This window comes from Diadema setosum, chromosome 14, assembly GCF_964275005.1.
Source record: "Diadema setosum chromosome 14, eeDiaSeto1, whole genome shotgun sequence".
Lineage (NCBI taxonomy): Eukaryota > Metazoa > Echinodermata > Echinoidea > Diadematoida > Diadematidae > Diadema > Diadema setosum.
Window position 1 is genome coordinate 21,629,361 of NC_092698.1, and position 18,529 is coordinate 21,647,889.

At 39.8% G+C, this 18,529-nt stretch overlaps 1 protein-coding gene across 1 annotated transcript; it reads left to right on the forward strand.

The window, feature by feature from the left end:
- Window positions 1-553: 553 nt before the first annotated feature.
- Window positions 554-17,053, forward strand: LOC140237605 (coiled-coil domain-containing protein 13-like). The gene is made up of 15 exons (XM_072317537.1): window positions 554-797; window positions 1,912-1,983; window positions 2,647-2,752; window positions 3,500-3,639; window positions 4,130-4,186; window positions 5,707-5,934; window positions 6,399-6,626; window positions 7,188-7,364; window positions 8,062-8,268; window positions 9,048-9,253; window positions 9,965-10,084; window positions 10,685-10,816; window positions 15,166-15,281; window positions 15,796-15,916; window positions 16,586-17,053. Exons 1-15 carry the CDS (start codon window positions 600-602, stop codon window positions 16,764-16,766), a joined length of 2,289 nt encoding a protein of 762 aa, XP_072173638.1. The 5' UTR covers window positions 554-599; the 3' UTR covers window positions 16,767-17,053.
- Window positions 17,054-18,529: the final 1,476 nt, after the last annotated feature.

Sequence of the window (18,529 nt, forward strand, 5' to 3'; positions counted from 1 at the left end):
AATGTGATAATATTTGGGGATTTTGTGAAATTTTATAATGTATTAAAAAATTATTCAACAAAATCAATCATATTGAGAAAAAGTGATTTGATATAGGGTTTCTAGACCTAGATCTACCGCTACTCGGCGCTAGATCTGTACACAACGTTTTTCTAGATCTAAAGAGGGCCTATATCTGTTTAACATACATTGTTGTAGATATAATTTTGTATGTAGGCCCCTATTAATATTTATTTGACTATTTTGAGTTGAACAAATATTGCAGAAAAGCTTTTAAGTGTCGTAAAAGTAAAACTGTTTACATGTCATTGCTCAAAACAAGTCAATTGAGTAGATCTAAATTATAGATGACCTGTGTTAGTAACGTTACTGTTACTAGTTAGACTAGGCCTACCTGTGCAATTTGAAGTTGGCCATCTGATCTATTTCTTGTTCATTAATGATATTATGCGGCGCATCTTTCAAGATAAAGTAACCTGGAGCTGGAGACACAGTTATTCAACTGTTCTGCATTTCAATTTGTTTTCGGCATACACTGACACTATAAAGGCCAGGGCAAGACGAGATATCAAGCAGAAAACCAGGTATTGGACAGCATAATGGAGGAGGGAGACACGCGGCTGCGACAGCAGTTCCAGGTTCTGCAGGAGCAGCAGCAGAAGAAGCTGATGCGGATGAAGCAGCGGCAAGAGGAAAAGGCCAACAAGAAGGAAGGAGCGGGCAAGAGCCCCCGGGGAGGGGCTGATGCCAGTGAAGTGATCAATGGCTTTGGTGTGGATGATAATTTGGGTCTGAAAGTGAGTTGTTTCTTATGTTTTTTTATGTATAGCTAGAAATGTAATGAATTAACATAATAGTAATAGATTCTACTACCATATAAGAAGCAAGGCTCTAGCTGCCATGGCATACATGTTTACCACTTTGTGAATGGCTGTTGAATGGAGATATGATTTCATAACTTGAAATGAAAAACAAAACAAAAAGGAAACAATCCAAATGATGAACAAAGAAAGGACACTACAGTGCACTCCCGTTATAACAAAATGCTCGGGACCGGCAGTTTTCTTTCGTTATAACGAAATTTTGTTATAACCGAACAAAAAAGATATATAACGAAAACAAGAAAGCCACGCATATATCAAATTCTGTATGTTGAATACTTGTCATACACTGGAAAGCTACGTGAACAAGAAAACAAGTAGTTATTCATATATAATAACGCAAGTTCCCTTCGGAAACTGTGCGTGACACACCAAGCGAACACACAGTGATGTGACGCGTTTTCCCATGTAGAGACGCTATAAATAAAATGCTTGTTCCGCTACGTATTTTTGAAGGCGATCCTCATTTCGTTATAATGGAGCACATTTCTTTTGTTTTTCTTTGTCAGTGGCGCTCGGAAAAGACTTCGTTATAACGGAAATTTCGTTATAAGCGAATTTTGTACCATACTTTAATGGCGATAATTTTGGGACCAGAAGTTTTACTTCGTTATAACGAAATTTCGTTATAACCGTGTTCGTTGTAACAGGAGTGCACTGTATTGACAGGAATTTGCGTTTGTATTGAAGGTGTTATGAAATGAGATTGTCTGATATTCAAACATTTCTGTGATGATTGATGACAGTTAATCAGCATTTTAACTGAACTCAACTCCTGTGAGGGGGTTGTGTAAGTTTCTACAGAGACGGTTACAGTGTATTTGACTTTGTTGTAAATTTGCAGTGAATCAGTTCCTGTTCAAAAAATAGACCATGACCTGTGCCAAAACTCGACCATGTGCAAAAAGGATTCTAATCAGTAGTAAAATAATGGTGGTCTGATTTTGGACATCGATATGCAAGTTTTTTCTTCATGTTTTTGACATTATACATTTAGTGCAATCTTTGTTTTGCTGTTTCTCTTTGACAGTTGAGTGATCCCGTTACAAAAAATTCCATGTTCCAGGAACATATCAATGAGCAACTCTCGGAGCAAATAAGAGTGAGTCTTCATCAATCTTCTTAACCTATGTTGTGATGAATCTACCTATCTAGTGGGATTATCTTGGCAAGTGAAAGTGAAAATTGTGCATATGATATAAGTCTGTGGTAAATGACTTCATATGTAACCCTGACAGTATTATCAAGTTTTGTGATACCGGTACTGTTGTTATACAGCAAAATCTCCCTGAATGACACTAGCTGCAGGCTATTACTATTGGCAAATTTGAGGTCCATTTCTCTGTCCTGCCGTGGTTTAAAGATAGCGTGACTTGCAAAGTTTTGCTCAATTACTTTCATCTACTACAAGATTAACAGTAAATCTTATTTAGGGAATCTATACCCTAAAGCAACATTTTGTCCCAATCTTCTAAAGGTACTTTGTACATTGATCTATCAAGTACAATGGAGAATGAACAGCAAAATCTGTTAAGCATTCCAATATCATCAGTGCGAAGAAGGAGCCAAAGAAGGTACAGACAATGAACGCTGAAAACGTCTTCAGTCAAGGGAAATGTTGCTCAACTGCATATCATACAGTCTGCACATCACAGGAGTTGCTGTCTTTCGAGATATCATGTCATGTACAGAGTTATTACCCTTAAGACTCTGCCTGTGCATGGTCAAAATGTGCACTTTCCTTTGCTGCGTTAATTCATTTCAGGAGTTGAAGGATGAGACGGGACGTCTTTACAAGCTGCTGAGTGAAAGGGACTACGAGATACGCAAGCTCAAGAAGCAGAGAGAGCAAGATAGGCTTGCCATTGGAGGTATGCCATTCTGTTCTCATTACAGTTGCATTTTATACTCTTGTGACAACAGACAAATCTTTTGTGGCAGATATTAAAAAAAAAACTGTACAGTTATTTAGATTAACATGTAAATGATAGTGAGTCTGCTTATATGCTTCATACCTCTCAAAGAATGTACATAATCAGAAGGCAAATGACCACGTCATAGCATATGAGAGTGTTTATAAAATGTAAGTGGAGTGGGGACACAACAATGTCTATTTCTTATATCATTTTTTTTTTTTTTGTATTCATCTTTGAAAGGATAGGAGACATGCTGTATACTGATTTAGATGGAGTTGAAGAAAATTAAGATGAACAGGTAGTAACAGAAATTGTTGATAAGATATTTCAACTTCATGCCTTAAAGTAAAGTGACAGTAAAGTTGATTAAATGGCTAAATCTCCATTGTAATCATGCAATGAAAAACCCATTTCCTCAGAGAAATGAATGACTACGAAATAAAAAAGATGTGCTAAAATTAATTGCCCTATACAAGGACTGTTGAAGGAGTCATTACCTGAAAACATTTGTAACTATGAAAGTGGTAGGAACATTTCTCTTTAATAGGATCCTCTTTAGCCAAAAGAACAGAATTACTGCAACAACAACAAAAAGAAATATTAATTCATTCACAAGCATTGCATTGGATGCAAGCTAAAATCCCCGAGTATATGAAGAAATGGGGCAGTGATCAAAGGATATAAAAATGCTGTTATGTGCAGGAGGTGGCGTGGCAAACGAGACAGCCGCCACAAAGATCGTGGAGCTGTCGAAGAAGTCCAGGGAGCTGACGGCCGAGCTGGAGGGCGAGAAGACCAAAAACAGGCAGCTCATGAGGAAAGTCCGAGACTTGGAGAGAGAGGTGAGTCATCATGCAAGCATTTTGAGTTGAAAAAAATCACAAGTATATCACATGCTTGCTATTGGTTTTTTCTTTCCCATCAAAAGATGCATCCCGAGGGAAGCCATTTTCCATTATTACTTTACCAATGTGAAATGAATGAAACAAATTAATTCAAGCTGTGTTTCTTAGACATCAATTGACCTGACATTAGATTGGTCCTCACACAGACATGCCCTCGTTAAGCCATGCCTAAAACGTGGAAAGCGTTTCTAGGCCAAAGACATCGCGGTGATGTCACCATATTGTAATAAATATCAAGCAAGTATGGGGTACTTTGTGTTCATTGTATTTCATGCTGCTAGATATTTGACTTGGTTCACACAACAGAGGCATCTCTTGGCAAGTAACATTTCAGAAATAGGAAGTCTGTTGAAAGTGACCATAGCAAAAGTTAAGTGGAAATGCTGACCTTGAAAATCTCCATCTTTTTCTCATATTGTGTATGCAGATGAGCCAGGGAAACCACAGTGCAAAAGCCAGGCCACCAAGCCCATCAGAGGAAAAGGTATGAATCAGTGTTGCCAATTTGATATTGCTAGTTATTGAACACTTTGGAATTTTTGTTATCCTTCATTTATGATTTACACAGAGGTCTTTTATTTTGGCAGAGCTATTTTTCTTTTTATGCCTCCGCCAACGAAGTGGCCGGAGGCATTATGTTTTCGGGTCGTCCGTCCGTCCGTACGTCCGTACGTCCGTCCGTCCCGTTTTGTTTTTGTCGATATCTCAAGAACCGTTTGGTGGTTTTGCATCAAACTTGGTATGAGGGTATATCCTTGGGGGATGATACTTTATGTGGATTTTAGGGTCACAGGGTCAAAGGTCAAAGGTCACAGGTTATTTTGTGAAAAAAAAATTGAAATTTCATGTTTTTCTCCATATCTCGCAAATGGTTCAAGGTATCTTCATGGAACTTAGTATATATGCTTGTACCGATGGGCAGTGATTATCTAGGGAAGTTGGGGGTCATGGGTCAAAGGTCAGGGGTCAAAGGTCAAGGTCAACTCCTCAAAATATAACTACTTTCCTTATATTTATGCAGTGCCTGAAGGATTTTTTAAAAACTTGATGTATGCATGTATAACCCAATATATATTCTGTGGGAAGTTTCTTGCCAAAAGGTCAAAGGTCAAAAGGTCAAAGGTCAAGTGAAAGTGCTAAATTGCACTTTTTCCTCCATATCTCAAAAATAACTCAAGGTATTGTCATGAAACTTACATATTTATGCATGTTCTACCTAACAGTGATTCTCTTTGGAACTGTGGGGTCAAAGGTCAAAGGCCAGGTTTCGATAATACTATTTTACCATTTGATACTGAAATTATACTTTTTCTCAATACCTTGAAAATTACTCAATGCATAAACTTGTAAAAGGGTCAAAAGTCAAGTGAAAATCATCAGTTCCCCCAAATACCTGCACTCTGACGTTTTAATCATTCATCCAATTGAACCTAGTTCTAGGAAAGTGAACATTCAGCACATTTGTGGCAAACCTGTCATTTTAATATTTTGCCAATTGTGTGAAACTGTCATCACACATTGTCAAGACATTGTACTATAGACCTATTAGGAGAACCATGTATTATGGCGGAGGCATACACCAGTCGCCGTAGCGACATTTCTAGTTTAGGTGTGTGTGTTGTTTTCTTTTGTATGCCGGTATAGGGGCAAATTTACTCTTCTTATACAATCCTTTATATAAGACCATCCAATTTGTGTGACTGCACTTTCAATATGAGCTTAAGCTAAGAGAAGAATTATAGTTTACAGTTAACACATTTTTCTTTGTTTGAAAATGTACAGTCTACATATATAATACTAACATTTTACAGTTGGCAAGCATTTGTTATAATCATTAGATTTAGTTAATCCACTATTTTGTCCATTTTGCTTCGACAACTTACTACAATCAAGTCTCTTTCCACTGAATTCATTTGTTGATGAAATTATTGTGTGTGTCCAAGAAGATAATAAATTTTCCAAGTGAGAATAACTTGAAGAATCTCCAACCTTCATACGATTAAGATGGCGGCCCTGCAAACAGAGTTGAAATCAACGAGCGACAAGCTGGGCCAGGCTAATGCTCGCCTTGGGGAATACCGGACCCAGATTGCCTCCCTCAAGCAGGAGGTCAAGGTCTACGGCAAGGTCCTCTCCAGCGAGGTCGGGGACAACGTCAACGTGCAGTCCCTCCTCAACCAACCAAGTGGCTGGAAGGGGCGGGCCCAACAAGTCCTCTTGCTGCAGAAGAAGGTGGGATCAAGTGTCGCAGTCTTTATTATTACCCACTTAGAGATTTTGTTGATTTGCCTCAAAATTCAGCTGGATGTAGGCTTTACCTGTGTTGTTTTGTATGCTGATATAAGGTGGGGGTGGGGGAATGAGTATTGTAGTTCATCAATTCATCAGTTGGAGGATGGTACTCTGGAGAGTATAGACATTCATTAGGAGTACAATTAAACCAGTTGAAGTATCTTTTTTTTTGGGGGGGGGGGGGGAGAGGAAAGTAAAAGTGACAACTTCACCAGCTCATTACTTCTGAAGATGTATTCTTGTGAAAGCACATTTTTTCACTGTTTCATATATCTCTGTCAGGGAGAGTCGAGATCAATGTAAGGAAAATGTTGGTGCTCACAAAACTATCATATGCCAGTGTGTCATAATCCTGGAGAGAAATCCATTCCAGCCATCAATCTTCGTCCTCTCGACCTATGCAGGTGGACAGGTTAAAGGCGCAGTTGAGCCAGAGCCAGAGTCAGAGTCTGCGACCCGACACGGAGCTGAGCCTGGAGGACCAGTTCATGACCATGGGAGTCACTGATGATGCTCTGGACCTCTCGTCGCTGATGACGCCCTCTGCCACGAGGAGCAGCAAGCCCTCTATTGACGACAAGCAGCGCAGCAGAGTGCGGCAGATGGAGAAGGAGAGACGTGAGGCGAAAGAGGTTAGAATATTGTCCCACAGTCACAAAATCATTTCAACAACAAGATTTCTGTGTTTAGTATCTTTGTCTTTCTCCTGACAAGTTGTCCAGCATGTTGTGTACTAGCAGATTAAAGGAAAAGAACAACATATCTTGTGAAAATCTTTCTCCCATCTGTGCTATTGCTAGAGGCCCTGTCTGAAGGTTATTCCAGAATGACTCTGTCATCATGTGTATTGTTCTTCTGTTTATCTGATGTGATGTGGTCATTTCTATTCAGGTGTTATCCAGACTTTTAAAGTTGGTAATACAGAGTATGATGATTCTAGTGCTTAAAACAAAAATTGTGGTTTTACAATATACTAACCTCAGTGTATAGTCACTTCTTTGATTACTCAAAACTTAAGCATTGATCGGACATCACTACAGTATCACTCTTTAAAGTGTCAATAGGATGGTGTGTTTCTTCTCTCATTGATTCTAAATGGCAAAGTGCACCTCGCTGTAAATATTACTTTTATAAGAGCCACTGAGATGCAAGGATATTCTTTCTCCCCTCTTCCCAAACTTCCAAACATGCAGAAGGCATCCAATGACCTGAAAGCACTGGAGGAGGACTATGCCCGCCTCAAGGGAAAGCTGGACGCCAGCAAGGCCCGCAACAAGGTCCTCTCAGAGGAGATCAAGGGCCTGAAACAGCAGGTGACGCGGTGCATGGACAAGGGCAAGCATGACGACGAACTCATTGAGGCATTGCTGGTAAATACACTCTTGCTTCCTAAAGTGGATCCCCTTTTCTGTCCCCAGACTCGGTTTCTAACCATAGAAATGGCTCGTTACTTAGTCGAAGAGACTGCAGTTTATCCACATGGACAAAAAGACAACATAATTGAAAGTTTTAGTACACTTTACTGCACACATTGTAAGATAGTGATTGTTCTTGTGTGTAAATCAGTGCCAACCTTTTTCTATGGAAAGATGAATTGGAATTCAATTGGATCGTTCGAGAACTGTACCATACTGTACCCATTCCAGAGAAACGTTCAAACACTCCTGATATGAAGCAAACCAAACAGTACCATACTGTTCTAAAAAAAAGTGGACCACCTCCTGATGTGATCCAAAGAGCACTCAAACACTAACTGGTCCAAAAGGATACGGTCCTGGAAGTTGACATGAAAACAGTGCACATAACACATACTACATCATAGTACAAAGATTTTATGCTTTGTATTAGTGATGCCTGTTTGTAAATTATATAAGTATGTGAAGTGATTGATCGTTGTGACACCTCTGACTCGAGTCGAAAATGTTGTTGTGAGGTATGCTATCTCCACCTAGCACTGGAATGCTCCCAATGCAAACCAGTATGCAAGATGCAGCTATTCTTGACATATTTCTTTACCTGTTACACGACTATTTTTTTTTTCTCCTGATGACTGTATGATACTTGCAGAAGCAGCAGAGCCAGCTGAAGGCGTCATTGGAGGAGTTGAACGCCCGCAACCAGCACGTCAGCGCGCAGCAGAGCAGGGACGCTCGGGACCTGACCATGCAGGCCCAGCGGGAGGCCAACGCCATGGAGCAGCTCCGCATCATCGTTGCTGAGAAGGAGCGCAAGGTGCGGGTGCTGGAAGAAGAGATCATGGAGATGAGGAGACAGGTGAGGACATTGTCAAGCTCTGTGGGTTTGTGGTCTTTGTTTGTCTTAACCCGTTGACTCCCAATTCACACAGAAAACCCCATAGTGTTGTACACACTAATCAAAGTCCCTGGCACAGAAAGTGTTAAGCTCACCCATAACATGAAGCTCAAGAGAGCCGTTGCGATGAATATTTGTCCATCATCTGTCAACCAATAGCTGTTCACTGTGAATTTTCATCTACTTATGTGGGACCACGGTCAAATTCAACTAAACTGGACAGAAGTCATGAGGGAGGGGATGAAACATTCTTCAAGTGATACTAAGGTGTGGTCTTTTATCTGTATAATTCTGACTTTGTTTTAGTGTAAACTTTACTATCCCCGTAACAGTGATTGCGGTAGACTTGCTGGTTGTTAGTGTCAGTGCAAGTCAGTTTTGACACAGTTCTCTCAAACATGTTACGAATCTTGTTGATACATTATGTGGTTGCATGAAGTTATTTATTGTATTGATATCCTGCAGTGGTCCCAATTGCCTTTGATCAGCCTCAGTAGTTACAATAATTGATAATTTTTGATAAAATTAGTCTTATATGCCATACAGTATACTGTGTACAATCCCCATTGATAGGGTCTTCTTATAGTTTTCATATTTTCTTTTTTAAATCACGTCAGATATAGCTTTATGTTTCATTTTTTTTTTTTTTTTACTTTGCAAGCTGCATCACATTGTATCAAGTGTTATGTAGCTTGGTGAAAGCGTTTGTCAATGTCTTTCATTCTTTGATTTATTCTCAGAAGCAGCAGATAAACGGGTTAGACAGGCCACCGTCCCAGCAGGGCTTCACCCTCAATCCTGCTGCCACGCCCGTCGGGAGACCCCCATCCAGCGGAGGCTTCGTCCTCAACCCGGATGCCAGGCCAGACAGTAAGCCGCCCTCGTCCAGCGGGAGGCGCTCACAGACAACGCCCATGTCCCCTGCACCACCACCACCATCATCAAGGTGAGATATGAAACCTCTTCCCGTGATACTAGGCATTTGAATTAACTCTTTAGCATGCCACAGTCACCAGAGTACACCACACGATATGCACACAAAGTCCATTCAGGTGTGATTCTTTATGGCATTATAAGAGTTAAGCGTCTGAACAATGAGTCAAATCATCTGTGCTCTTTTGAATTTGGGGTTTTAAACTACTAACTTTAATTTGACAGCACTGCCATTGCGTACCTTCAGAGCCTGCCATCCAGCTGGCAGGCTAACTGTGAATCACGAAGCCCGAGAAGCCCTAAATTTGATAAATTTCCAAAAATCTTCTTCTCCGGAACCAGAAGTAGTGCAACTATGTCATGCTGCAGTCACACGCTCTTGCCTGTCTTGCAAAGATGTGAGACCAAATGAGTCCAACAAATATATGATTGAATACTCAGTGATGCATAAAGGATCAAATTTATAAATGCAAACAAATAACCAACAGGTAACAGAAATATCACATGAGAATGGAAATTGTGATGTTTCACAGTAAAATATGTGAATTAATGTTTTAAATGTAAGAGGGCATAAGGAAGTGACAGAGACGTTTACTGTCAGAGTTGGGTAAGGATTTTCACCATGTCAAAGGTTTCGAGCAAAATAGAAATAGTGCATGATCTGCACATCTAACCAGCAGATTATACATCAATGTGTAAACCTCTGGACTTCCATCTTGTGCAGGCAAGGGGCTCGCACCTCTTCACAGCTGAGCAATCGGAGTGGCTCCAGACAGAGTGTTGGGGATGCCGACCTCCCTCCCAGGGGATCGCCACTTCGATCGGTCCGCCCTGCAAGCACAGGGTGAGTGATGCAATCAAGAGTATTCAAACATTAGCAGACCTGTTTTCTTGTCAGGTCACTGAAGATGCAGTTAGCAACCCTCCCCCCCCCCCCCCCAAAAAAAAAAAAAAACACACAAAAACAAACAAACAAACAAACAAACAAACAAAACCACACACACACAAAGAAATAACAACAAAGCAATAACAAGAACAACAAAATACAACACCATCAGCAGACATCAAATTTAAGCATTAACTGTATCCAACGTGTGAATTAGCTCAAGTTAATGAACATGTTTCCTTCCAGTTTGTTTTGTTCTTTTTTTGTGTATATATATATTTTTTTTTTTTTTTGAGGGGGGGATCTACTGTATATCTTTCAATATTTTTTTTTTTTGTGTGTGTGTGTGTGTTTGTGTGTTTAACGTGAAGAGAAAACCTTGTGATAATTTCCATGTATCAGGCATCACCTACTTGACAAACATGACAGTCACCAATCTATGATAATTTTCAGTATGAAGGAAAATAAAAAAGTCACCTAATTAGAATGATCTACTCCTCATAGTAATGCTGGACTGTGTACTCATCACTTTTTCTTTTTTTTTCTTTCCAATGGCAGGAGCATATCCTCATACTCCCAAGAGGCCATAGACTCCCTCAGGCTTCAATGCCAGGAGCTGAAATCCCTGAACCAGGCGGCGGAAGTGGAGAGGGATCGGCTTCTGGAGCTGGTCTCCGTACTCCAGAAGAGGTAAAATGTTAGCCCCAAACCCCATATTGTAAAAGAGAGAAAGTTGAATCGAAATTTTAACCCTTATCCCAGGGCTGCACACTAACCCATTTTTTCTGCCGGTCCGACATGTCTCTGTCGGACCGGTAGATGCCCCATTTTACCATTTTTTAACGGTCCGAACAGAAAACTTACCGGTCAACAACGGCAACCTAAAAAGAACATTAAATTACTTGCAAACTTATTTTCTTGTTTTTATGGACGTACCCCCCCCCCCCATGTACATTTTACTGATTAATGTCTTTTTAAACTTGAATTATTTATTGCACAAGAAATAAAAAAAATGAGAAAAAAAATAGAAAGTTTGTTCGTGAATTACAGTGTAAAATGATAATGAAAAAAAAAATCAGATTGTATCATGCGTTTGTGACTTTTTCTAAACATCGGCGCACGAACTTGCTGCATAACCGTGATTTAATGAATTATTTTAGCTGTGATATTTTCTGATGCACGAGCTACAAGGGGTTCTTTATTTTTCTTTCGACACTCTCTTCGCATTTGTGCATGCGTTCTGAAAGGTACACGACATGCAGGGCCGAATTCGCAATCCTCTTTGCGCCCATTTCTACCTCAAATATCAGCGGGATTGTGACGATTTCATGAATTACTTCGGCTGTATGATGCACGCGCCAAAAGGGGTGAAAATGTGTCCTTTATTTTTTTGCCGATATAAACTCTTCGAATTTCGTAAGTGCGTTCTTAAAAGATGTACCACACGGCCGAATTCATGATACTTTTTGCGCCTATTTTTACCTCAAATATCAGCGGGATTGTGACGATTTCATGAATTACTTCGGCTGTAATCTTTTATGATTCATGCGCCAAAAGGGGTTGAAAATGTGTCCTTTATTTTTTCCCGATAAACTCTTCGAATTTCGTATATAAGTGCGTTCTTAAAAGATGTTCCACACCGCCGAATTCTTGATACTTTTTGCGCCTATATTTCTACCTCAAATATCAGCGGGATTGTGACGATTTCATGAATTACTTCGGCTGTAATCGTTTATGATTCACGCGCCAAAAGGGGTTGAAAATGTGTCCTTTTATTTTTTCCCGATAAACTCTTCGAATTTCGTAAGTGCGTTATTAAAAGATGTTCCACACCGCCGAATTCATGATACTTTTTGCGCCTTATTTCTACCTCAAACAAATTATCAGCGGAATTGTGGCAATTTCATGAACTACTTCGGGTGTAACTTTTTGTGATCTCATGCACGCACCAGCTAAAATGGTTGAAAATGCGTTCTTTATTTTTCTCCCCACAATCTCTTCGCATTCCGTACATAAAGATATACGACACGGCCGAATTCACAATCCTTTTTGCGCCTATTTCTACCTCAAATATCAGCGGGATTGCGATGATTTCATGAATAACTTCGGCTGTATTCTTTCATGATGAACGCGCCAAAAGGGGTTGAAAATGTGTCCTTTATTTTTTCCCGATAAGCTCTTCGAATTTCGTAAGTGCGTTCTTAAAAGATGTATGTGTACCACACAGCCGAATTCATGATACTTTTTGCGCCTATTTCTACCTCAAATATCAGCGGGATTGTGACGATTTCATGAATTATTTCGGCTGTAATCTTTTATGATTCACGCGCCAAAAGGGGTTGAAAATGTGTCCTTTTATCTTCTCCCGATAAACTCTTCGAATTCGTAAGTGCGTTCTTAAAAGATGTTACACACCGCCGAATTCATGATACTTTTTGCGCCTATTTCTACCTCAAATATCAGCGGAATTGTGACGATTTCATGAATTACTTCGGGTGTAATCTTTTGTGATCCACGCACCAGCTAGAATGGTTGAAAATGCGTTCTTTATTTTTCTCCCCATAATCTCTTCGCGTTTCGTATACATAAAGGTATACGACACGGCCGAATTCACGATCCTTTTTGCGTCTATTTCTACCTCAGATATCAGCGGGATTGCGATGATTTCATGAATTGCTTCGGCTGTAATCTTTTATGATGAACGCGCCAATATGGGTTGAAAATGTGTCCTTTATTTTTTTCTCTTCGCATTTCGTAAATGCGTTCTTAAAAGATATACGCCACGACCAAAAATCATAATTCTTTTTGCGCCTATTGTCTCCTCAAACTTCAACGGGATTGCGATGATTTTATGAATTATTATTCGGCTATAATCTTTATGATGCACGCGCCAAAACGGGTTGAAAATGTGTCCTGTATTTTTCTCCCAATAATCTCTTCACATATCGTATACATGCGTTCTTAAAAGGTAGGCCTATACGACACGGCCGAATTCACGGTCCTTTTAGCGCCTATTTCTACATCAAATATCAGCGGGATTGCGATATTTCATTAATTATTTCGGCTGTAATCTTTTGTGATACACGCGACAGAAGGGTTGAAAATAAGTTCTTTATTTTTCTCCCGATAATCTCTTCACATTTGTGAATGCGTTTTCAAAATTATACACTGCACGCAGGGCCGAATTCGAGATTCTTTTGCGCCTATTATTGTTTACTCAAATTTCAACGGGATTGCGATGATTTCACGAATTACTCTTTGGCTGTAATCTATATGATGCAAGCGCCAAAAGGGGTTGGAAATGTGTACATTATTTTTATCCCGCTAATCTCCTACCATTTAGTACATGCGTTGTTAAAAGGTATACGACACGGCTGAATTCACGATCCTTTTTGCGTCTATTTCTACCTCAAATATCAGCGGGATTGTGGCGAATTCATGGATTACTTCGGATGTAATCTTTTGTAATGCACGCACCAGAAGGGTAAAAATGTGTCCTTTATTTTTCTCCCGATAATCTCGTTGCATTTGTGCATGCGTTTTTGATAACCGACACGGCATGCAGGACTGGATTCAAGATCTTTTTTGCGCCTATTTATTTCCTCAAATTTCAACGGGTTTGCGTTGATTTCATGAATTGTTATTCGGCTGTAATCTTTTATGATGCACGCACCAAATTAATATGTCCTTATTTTTTTTTTTCTCCTCTATAATCTCTTCGCATTTCGTACTTGTATGAGCTTTTGAAAGGTGTACGACGCGGCCGAATTCATGATCCTTTTTGGGACGATTTCTACCTGAAATATGTAAGCGGGACTGCGATGATTTCATGATTTTTTTTCTCCCTTGTATTATCTCTTTACACTTTTTTAAGGGCCGATTTCGTGATCCTTTTCGCGCCTATCTTCATAATGAGACCATTCTGAACGAATGAAAATATTCATTTACTGTATCGCTGAATATAGAATATGTTTTTACTTTTTCTAAAAAGCTGCGAAGCCGGGATCGGATCGATCTTGCGTTAAAAAAAAAAAAAAAAAAAAAAAAAAATCATGAGTAAAATGACCCAGAAATGCGTGCGCTTCTATCAATGCTTCTTGTCTGGCATGACCGCCGATCGCAAGCAAACGAACAAACAAAACGGGATCGGGGAAACAATCCATGCATTTCAACAGTTACATTGTACCGTACATCCTTTGCATGTATTGCATAGTATGGCAGTGCGTGAGCAGCGCCAATGCGCAAGCGAGCGCGAATAACTGGTCGACTGCATGCTAGTGCTCAAAACTATACAATTGTATGTTTACTTTACAAATTGCACCGGTAGACATATTCGAAAACTTGCGTAAAACGTGTTGAACAATGCGATATCTTGCATTCTGTTTCTCCCTGATCGGGGCTGATCTTTTTCTTTCTACTGACCCCGCCAATGCTTTTTTTTTTTTACTGGTCATGTCGGACCGGTAACTTGTGGATTTCCTGAAAAGTTACCGGTCCGACAGTGACTTTTGCCGGTCTTGACCGTCGGACCGGCGCCAGTGTGCAGCCCTGCTTATCCTACACTTAGATGCTACGACCTTGTATCACTGAGAAATGTGCAATTACATATTGTATTGCAGCAGACGAAAATTGTAATTACAAGAGCAGCAAATGAAATGATTAAGTTGTTGTATTGCTGATGCCCATGTAACTGCTGTTATGCATAATAACATTTGTTTTAATTTTTCTGGTGTGAAATGAGCGAAGGAAATGATTTTCGACATCTCCAGTTCAATGCATAGTTCTTGTATGCCTCAAAACTCTTGAAGGAGATGATATGCAATGGAGAATGATACAGCTGTCCATCAAAAGACATTGTAGATATCTTTATTTGATCAAATGATAAGATCCCAGCAAAACCACTGTAAAAGACAGCTGCAAATCTTGAAAAATTTCACAATGATGACAGCATGGATGAAGGATAGCACTTCTTCTTTTTTTTTCTTGTCTGTCTTTAAATTGTTTGTTTGTTTGTTTTCATTCTTTATTGCTGAAACCAGGTTAGATGAGAGCTCCACCAAGGTGGTAGACTCACAGAACAGCCTGCATGAGCTGAAGCAGAAAAACGTCTTCCTGGAGAAACAGCTGGGACGGGCCAAGATGGACAGTGGGAAAGGTACGTTTACCCCTTGAATCAAGGCTAGCAGTGCCATTGTGCATATATGACATTATTTCCTACATATGAGATGATGGCTTGATTTGCTGTCTTCAAGTTACTTTGAATCTCATTTGTACACGCTTGTATGCCAAAGAGTATGAAGAACAATTTAAACCTGAGATAGTGGTGTCAGAGTAGATGCAAAATAATGACATTTTTAGTGCCATTTTCTGATCATAACTTTGGGATGTGAGTACTGAAAATAAGACTACTATTATTACTGACATGGATATTGTTATCTTCTGTAGTATAGATATTGTTATCACAATTGTCAACATGAGTTAATGTGAAATATGAATCTATATATTCATATCATAAAACAAGAAACTCTGTAACTTCTACTATATTTTACAAACTTCCATTATCCTCCTTTAGCCAGCATGCACTTCATAATTGTTTTTCTCATCAGAAATTGTTACAATAATTGGAAGTAATGACACTGACTTTATTGGGAATGTCAATCATAATGCAGGTGGTAAAGCAGTGACCGCGGTCATCTCCAACAAAACATCTGTCGGCCTGCTGGGTGTCGAGGAGCTTCTGAAAGAAGGGCTCCCAATCACACTGGACTCCATAGATGCACTGCAGCAGAGGTAAGTTTCTGATGTAAATTGGTCAGCCAATGCTCTCAGTGCAGTCTTTTCCCCTTGCATATATTTCAGTAGACTCTACCAACTTGCTATATAATGAAATAAATGTAGTGTATTGCTTCATAAAACGGCATTTTTTGTTGGAAATCAACTGTTTGACTCTACAGAGCATTCTTTAAGGTGTTATCTTGAAATTTTATTTTATTTTCATTTTTCATTTTTTTTTTAGGGAAAAGTGCATGAACAACTTTCACTTGATCAATTTTGCTGTGATATGTTTGATTTTTCTCATGATTGATTATTGCAATCTTGCACTGTACCGTTTCACCCTGCCGGGCTTAATTTCTCACTCGATCTATGTCTCCTTTGGTGTTAATCAATTTGCCTTGTTACATTTGAGGTTTGTTTGAATACATTTCATATGTGCCATGTTGTGCTTCTGTCATCTTTTATTTTCATTTTCTTCTTGAGTAATCTGTATTATATCTTTGAGGTGTACCATTTTCTTGTATCAGGTTCTTGCCTTCACTGGTAATCCCCATCACCCTCAGGGCAGCTGTTTCATGTAATCTGCATAACCTATTGATGTGTGCAGTGTAGGTTACGATATGTCTTTACAAAGTAATCGCCATTTACTTCCATGAACACCATTTTGTTTTTTTACCACGTCAGGTTGGCTATCCAGGTGGACGAGAACGACGCACTGAAGGCTGCCCTGCAGAGTACACTGAAGGCCAAGGAGGAGGACCTGCGTCTCTACCACCAGATGATGGACCAGACCAAGACGGTCTTTCTGCAGGGACTCCGCCAGTTCAGGCAAGGCAGTGCCGCCTCATCCCAGCCCGGCAGCTAGCCGGCCGGCCAGCCACTTCATGTGACCGCGTATGCCCTGTTTTGTGATGCGAATTCGGGCAGTTGACATTGGTGAAAAGACTTGAGTGAGTGGCTAATGAGTGTGTTGCGTCCTGCTGCCCGTCTTTCAGACCGAATTGTCTTCGTGTAGTCTGTAGGCCTTCACTCCTCCTGCTGCTTCACCTGGAGACATTGATGGAAGCTGAAGTTGCAGACCTCCTCCTCCGCGGGTTGAGACGGTGAGATCCGTTGCGGGGCAAGACATCATTTTACGCCGTGACACATATCGTTCGGGGAATCCACTCCTAGCTAGCAATGCAGACTTTTGAGTGTAGCGATGACCGCAGAGCCGTGCTCTCTGTGATGTAATGTTTGGTAGAAGGCAGGCAGGAACTGTGCTGGAGCTGCCATAATGTGGCCCCAAATGTCTTGACTTTTGTCTGCAGGTACAGACAAAGTGATAATCATCTCTCTCTGCTTTTCTGCTACAAGAGCATGATGCAGACTTAACTATCAACATGTCACTCTTCGTTATGCCTGGTTGTATAATTTTGCAGATGCAGAAGCCACGTGTGTTGATGAGAAATTTTTATATCTTTCATATAAATTGACAAATGCCATTTACTGTGTATCAAAAAGTACTAACAGCCTGTTTCTGAAAAGTAAATCTCTTGACGAATTATCATCCAGACCACCCCAGGCATATGAACATGTTCTTCTGGTCAGTTGGCCAAAACTGTCCACCAGTCGTTTGCATATGTGACCATGCATCACAAAATGAACGAAAAGTCGCATGGCAAGATTTTACATGAGGACTCAAAATGGGTGGAATGGGTGAACCTAGTCAATTTTCATTTTTTTTATGTATTTTCAAAAAGAGCCATCCTTCTTTTACATAATGTTCAAGTTTGAAATCATAACATGAATAGGATGTTGTGTTATTTGGAGATTTTCTAGAACACTTTTTTGTAGAAGTGTGATAAGTTATGTTTCAGAGATTTTCTGTTATTTCTTCGAAACTCTTAACACCCTCTTCATGTTCAACTCTTAATAACTTTTGAAAAGATAATGCGACTGCTTTGAAAGTTGACAGTATTCATCAATAGATTGTGTTAATAGAGTGGGCAAAATTTTAGCATAATCTGATGATCCCTTCACTGTGGTTGTCCTGTAGTTTTACATCCTGTTTAGACCACAGCTTAGTGAGATTATCAAAGCACTTGAATAGACCCTAAACTTCAAAGCCTCTTATCTCAGGAAGCACTATTCCAGAGTGTGTACTTTTATTTCCATTATTTAGATAGGTCAGGAAAGTCCATTTGTATTGAGGTACACATCATTACATCATCATTATACATCATCACAAACTAAAAATCTGTGTCTGGTCAGCTTCTTCAATCATTGTGCAGTTTTTGACCATACACAGTGTTCATGTCCCCATTCAGCATTGTGATTATGTAATACAACCCATTCAGCATTGTGATTATGTAATACAAGCCAGATGTGAGGTATGAGATTAAAGAGCGAGAGGGAAAAAATAACAATGTAACACCCACAATAACCTTGCCTTAAATATGCAGAAGAGTATGTAGGGTAGGAAATAGACCAATTGTGTCTTTTATTACAGGAAGAAGTGCTATTAATTCCCTTTTTTGAAATTCCACTTTCCCCTCTACACCGCCAGACGTACAACGATTTTAGTTTGCTTGGAATGCTTGAATTTTGTTATGTTTCTTTCCTTAGATCCTCAACTTCGCTCGTTGC